The sequence below is a fragment of the Callorhinus ursinus genome, unplaced genomic scaffold (genome assembly GCF_003265705.2).
Source record: "Callorhinus ursinus isolate GAN/ISIS: 27379988/994484 unplaced genomic scaffold, GSC_fseal_2.0 scaffold12, whole genome shotgun sequence".
Taxonomy (NCBI): domain Eukaryota; kingdom Metazoa; phylum Chordata; class Mammalia; order Carnivora; family Otariidae; genus Callorhinus; species Callorhinus ursinus.
Genome location: NW_027397074.1, coordinates 8,204,102 through 8,210,540, shown reverse-complemented (window position 1 = coordinate 8,210,540; position 6,439 = coordinate 8,204,102). Strand labels below are relative to the sequence as shown.

Genomic DNA, 6,439 nt, shown 5'->3' with positions numbered 1-6,439 from the left:
CTTCTCCCTCTGCCTCTCTCTCTCTGTCTCTCATGAATAAATAAATAAAATCTTAAAAAAAATAAAGAAAAAACACACTAGGAAATAATCACAAAAACATCACACAGAGGTAATCTTCATTACTATTCTGAAGGGTATATGTCTGTTTATTTTTATGCACAAAGACTATAAACTATATTTAACCTTTATAAATAAATATACTTTATTTTTAAAAGTGGAACGATGATGTGCCTCTTATTTTTATAATCTGCTTTTTAATTTATCAGTATATTGAGAACATAATGTTAGTAAATTTTTATAGAATATAATGACAACAAATGGCTCCAAAAATAATGCTCTATCATAGTTAACAATGCTTTATAAATGTTCTAATATATATGTCTTTGTGTGCATCTCATTTTTTATCTTTGTGTGCATCTCATTTTTTATCTAGGTGATGTATTATTGAGTCAGTTGTGACAAGCATTTTTTTTTAAATTTTATTATGTTATGTTAGTTACCATACAATACATCATTAGTTTTTGATGTGGTAATCCACGATCCATTGTTTTCGTAGAACACCTGGTGCTCCATGCAGTACATGCCCTCCTTAATACCCATCACAGGGCTAAACAACGCCCCCAAACCCTGTTTGTTTCTCAGAGTCCATAGTCTCTCATGGTTCGTCTCCCCCTCCGATTCCCCCCCTTCATCTTTCCCTTCCTTCTCCTAATGTCCTCCATGCTGTTCCTTATGTTCCACAAATAAGTGAAACCATATGATAATTGACTTTCTCTGCTTGACTTATTTCACTTAGCATCATCTCCTCCAGTCCCATCCATGTTGATGTAAAAGTTGGGTATTCACCCTTTCTGATGGCTGAGTAGTGTTCCATTGTATATATGGACCACATCTTTTTATCCATTCATCTGTTGAAGGGCATCTCGGCTCTTTCCACAGTTTGGCTATTGTGGACACTGCTGCTATGAACATTGGGGTGCATATGGCCCTTCTTTTCACTACATCTGTGTCTTTGGGGTAAATACCCAGGAATGCAATTGCTGGGTCATAGGGTAGCTCTATTTTTAAATTTTTGAGGAACCTCCACACTGTTTTCCAAAGTGGCTATACCAACTTGCATTCCCACCAACAGTGGAAGAGGGTTCCCCTTTCTCCACAACCTCTCCAACATTTGTTGTTTCTTTCCCTGTCCATTTTTGCCATTCTAACTGGTGTAAGGTGGTATCTCAGTGTGGTTTTGATTTGAATTTCCCTGATGGCTAATGATGATGAACATTTTTTCATGTGTCTGTTAGCCATTTGTATGTCTTCTTCAGAGAAGTGTCTTTTTGTATCTTCTGCCCACTTTTTGACTTGATTATTTGTTTTTTGGGTGTTGAGTTTGAGAAGTTCTTTATAGATCTTGGATACCAGCCCTTTATCTGTAGTGTCATTTGCAAATATCTTCTTCCATTCTGTGGGTTGCCTCTTTGTTTTGTTGACTGTTTCCTTTGCTGTGTAGAAGCTTTTTATCTAGATGAAGTTCCAAAAGTTCATTTTTGCCTTTGTTTCACTAGCTTTTGGAGATGTATCTTGAAAGAAGTTGCTGTGGGCGATGTCAAAGAGGTTACTGCCTGTGTTCTTCTCTAGGATTTTGATGGATTCCTGTCTCACATTGAGGTCTTTCATCCACTTTGATTTTATCTTTGTGAATGGTGTTAGAGAATGGTTGAGTTTCATTCTTTTGCACGTGGCTGTCCAATTTTCCCAGCACCATTTATTGAAGAGACTGTCTTTTTTCAACTGCATGTTTTTTCCTGCTTTGTCAAAGATTATTTGACCATAGAGATGAGGGTCCATATGTGGGTTCTCTATTCTGTTCCATTGGTCTATATGTCTGTTTTTGTGCCAGTACCATGCTGTCTTGGTGATCACTGCTTTGTAATATAGCTTGAAATTGGGCAACGTGATGCCCCCAGCTTTGTTTTTCTTTTTCAACATTTCCTTGGCAATTCGGGGTCTTTTCTGATTCCATACAAATTTTAGGATTGTTTGTTCCAGCACTTTGAAAAATGTCATTGGAATTTTGATCGGGATGGCATTGAAGGTATAGATTGCTCTGGGTAGCATAGACATTTTAACAATGTTTATTCTTCAGATCCATGAGCATGGAAAACTTTTCCATCTTTTTGTGTCTTCTTCAATTTCTTTCATGAGTGTTCTGTAGTTCCTAGAGTATAGATCCTTTACGTCTTTTGTTAGGTTTATTCCGAGGTATCTTATGGTTTTTGGTGCTATTGTAAATGGAATCATTTCTCTAATTTCTCTTTCTACAGTTGTGTTGTTAGTGTATAAGAAAGCAACTGATTCCTGTGCATTGATTTTGTATCCTGCCACATTACTGAATTGCTGTATGAGTTCTAGTAATTTGGGGGTGGAGTCTTTTGGGTTTTCCACATAAAGTATCATGTCGTCTGCAAAAAGAGAGAGTTTGTCTTCTTCTTTGCCATTTTGAATACCTTTTATTTCTTTTTGTTGTCTGATTGCTGTTGCTAGGACTTCTAGTACTATGTTAAACAATAGTGGTGAGAGTGGGCCTCCTTGACGTGTTCCTGATCTTAAAGGAAAGGCTCTCAGCTTTTCCCCATTCAGGATGATATTCGCTGTGGGTTTTTCATAGATGGATTTTATGAACTTGAGGAATGTTCCCTCTATCCCTATACTCTGAAGAGTTTTAATCAGGAAAGGATGCTGTATTTTGTCAAAAGCTTTTTCTGCATCAATTGAGAGGATCATATGGTTCTTCTTCCTCCTCTTATTAATGTGTTCTATCACATTGATTGATTTGCGAATATTGAACCACCCTTGCATCCCGGGGATAAATCCCACTTGCTCGTGGTGGATGATCCTTTTAATGTATTGTTGGATCCTATTAGCTAGGATTTTGTTGAGAATTTTGGAATCCATATTCATCAGGGATATCAGTCTGAAATTCTCCTTTTTGATGGGGTCTTTGCCTGGTTTGGGGATTAAGGTAATGCTGGCCTCATAGAATGAGTTTGGAAGTTTTCATTCTGTTTCTATTTTTTGAAACAGCTTCAGTAGAAAAGGTATTATTTCTTCTTTGAATGTTTGGTAGAATTCCCCAGGGAATCCATAAGGCCCTGGACTCTTGTTTTTTGGGAGGTTTTTGATCACTGCTTCAATCTCGTTACTGGTTATTGGCCTATTCAGGTTGTCAGTTTCTTCCTGTTTCAGTCTTGGCAGCTTATAGGTTTCCAGGAAGGCCTCCATTTCATCCAGATTGCTCAGTTTATTGGCATATAGTTGTTGATAATAATTTCTTTTTTTTTCCCCACTGGTTGTCAAATGATCCTTTATTGAAACATTTTCCTTTGTAGTTAACTAGCCAGGCATTCCAGCGCACCACTGTTGATGTCATCTATGATGTCATGAGGGTGGCGGCCGCCTACATCGCAGCCCACAGACTGGGCAGTCCCCAGGATCTCTTTAATGGTTCCAGAGAGTTCTTTGGCTAAAGATCGGTGTCGCATCTGCCAGACAATATTGACAATCTCATCAAAAGTGATATTTCCACTGTGCTTAATGTTTTTCTGCTTCTTTCTGTCTCTTGGTGGTTCCTTGAGGGCTTTGATAATCAGGGCAGAGGCAGAAGGTACCACTTCAATCTGGGCCTGTCTGTTCTGAATGGTCAGTTTCACCATAATCCTTAGACCTTTCCAATCACTGGTTGCTTTGGCAATGTCATCACTAACCTTTTTTGGAGACAGACCCAGCGGGCCGATCTTCGGGGCTAGGGCAGATGTGGCACCGACTTCGCCACTGGTGCACCTCAGGTACATGACTTTGATCTCGTTGGGGTCGAACTTAGGTAGCATGGCGGAGGTGGCTGGTGTCGGATGAACCCAGATTCAGGATGACCGAAGAAAGTTGCACCTTTGCCTCCCCGAGCCGAAAGACAAAAGCTGATAATAATTTCTAATAATTGTTTCTATTTCCTTGGTGTTTGTTGTGATCTCTCCCCTCTCATTCATAATTTTATTAATTTGGGTCTTTTCTCTTTTCTTTTGGATAAGTCTGGCCAGTGGTTTATCAATCTTATTAATTCTTTCAAAAAACCAACTTCTAGTTTCATTGATCTGATCTACTGTGTTTCTGGTTTCTAATTCATTGATCTCTGCTTTAATTTTAATTATTTCTCTTCTAATGCATGGCTTAGGCATTGTTTGTTGCTTTTTCTCTAGTTCTTTAAGGTGTAGAGTTAGTTGGTGAATTTGCGATTTTTCTATTTTTTGAGTGAGGCTTGGATGGCTATGTATTTCCTCCCTTAGGACTGCCTTTGCAGTATCCCATAGGTTTTGGACCGATGTGTTTTCGTTCTCATTGATTTCCATGAATTGTTTAAGTTCTTCTTCGATTTCCTGGTTGACCCAAACATTCTTGAGCAGAGTGGTCTTTAGCTTCCAAGTGTTTGAATTTCTGCCAAATTTTCTCTTGTGATTGAGTTCCAGTTTTAAAGCATTGTGGTCTGAGAATATGCAGAGAATAATCTCAATCTTTTGGTATCGGTTGATACCTGATTTGTGACCCAGTATGTGGTCTATTCTGGAGAAAGTTCCATGTGAACTCGAGAAGAATGAGTCTTCTGTTGTTTTAGGGTGGAATGTTCTGTAAATATCTATGAGGTCCATCTGATCCAGTGTATCATTCAAAGATCTTGCTTCCTTGTTGATTTTCTGCTTAGATGATCTGTCCATTGCTGAGAATGGAGTATTGAGGTCTCCTACAATTAACATATTGTTATCAATATGACTATCGACCTTCTGATGGTATGTCAGTGGGAGGGCCATCTGCTTTTGGACTGCAGCTGACCTCTGGTACCTAAAAGAGAGCAAAACGAGGGATAAGGGAGGACTACTGTACATGTTTCCAGATGTGTGAAATTCTAAGTTCTTGAATCCCATGTTTAGAATAGTCCTTATCATGCTGTGTTACATTATCCTTTGCTAGTGTGAGCCCCTTGAAGGAAGAGATTGTGTTTTTATTTTGAAAATCATTTCTTAACACATAGCTTGGCATATCATAAGCATTATAGAATGTATATGGAAAAAATGCCTGGACCAATAGATGTAATATAAGTCAAATACTAAAATGACTGTAGTAACAACAACAATAGTAATAGTGTTGCCTTCCATATATTTCTGTTACATAGACACTTTCACTCCATAAAAAACTGCAACTAGTATATATAAAGTGGTTCCAATCCCCAACTGTGATAGGAAAGTTTAAAATATATTTACACTTAGTGATATATTTTTTGACTTTAACATCTTAGTATCTCATCTGAAATTTACATAGAAACGTTTCCTTTCTAAGAGTTGATATTTTTCTATGTATAGCTTATCTTCAACATTTTATTTAAAAAGTGGAATAAAATCATTTACATTTTTATTAGTCATCCAATGCCTTACTTATTGCAAATGTTTCAGATAGGAGATTATACATTCCAAAACAATAAGTGCCTTCCTCTACCTTGGAAAAATGCCACTACTCTCTGAGTCATTCTGATTTAGGTTTCATCTCATTTGTTATCAATGTGGAACATCAAGTCCTTTCCCTCAATGGAAAAATTGTTATTGGCTAATTCTCATTATAGAGTTAACATGATTTTGCTTAAAAACTGATTGCATCAAATAAAAAGAAATAAAGCTTTTGTATTTCCTACTTCTTCTTCTATCTTTCAAAGTCCAACTCAAATTCCAGATTCTCCACAAAAATATCCCTAAATCATATTTATATCTCTCTTATTTGTGTGCCTTTGGCAGCAGTAATTTGTGCACTGATTAGAAGTTTAGCATATGTTGTTATGGATTATTATTTGTTTCATGGATAAACCTTTCAGGGTCTACGATTTAATTTAACCTTCTGTGCAGACATGAATCAATATAACAGACTAGAGGCAGCTATCATTAGAAGAGCTTGCTTGCAAGGTTGGCCCTTGGCTGGCATCTGGGAATTTGGCACTCGACTCATACACTTACTTTTTAAGAATGGCTCACTGTGCCTAGATGGTTTGTACAAACATAATGATTTATGGTGCATATCTGCTTTCCTTCCAAAGGTCTGGAATTTAAGTACATGGCAGGCAGAGGGTGACTACCTGACTAGCCCCCAACAGAAAACCTAGGTGCTAAGTCAGTACTGGGCCTCCTTGGGCAGAACCATTGCATATGCGCCTGCATTGTTATTGCCAGATAAAGGAACACACGCAAATGAGGACAAGAGGAAGCACAGGAAAGCACGTGCATGAATTTCTCTCTAGACTCTGTGTCTGTTTCCTTTGGTGACCCCATTGTGTGTCCTTTCCCTGTAATAAATTTTAGCCATGTGTACGACTTGATGATGAACGTTCTGAGTCACTCCAGCAAATCTCCAAATA

The 6,439-nt window shown here is 37.9% G+C and overlaps 1 protein-coding gene across 1 annotated transcript; it reads right to left on the bottom strand.

Annotated features, from left to right (window-relative positions):
* Positions 1-3,341: 3,341 nt before the first annotated feature.
* Positions 3,342-3,893, bottom strand: LOC112825286 (large ribosomal subunit protein uL11-like). The gene has a single exon (XM_073898715.1). The coding sequence runs from the start codon at positions 3,876-3,878 to the stop codon at positions 3,381-3,383; it is 498 nt and encodes a 165-aa protein (XP_073754816.1). The 5' UTR covers positions 3,879-3,893; the 3' UTR covers positions 3,342-3,380.
* Between the last annotated feature and the right edge of the window lie 2,546 nt (positions 3,894-6,439).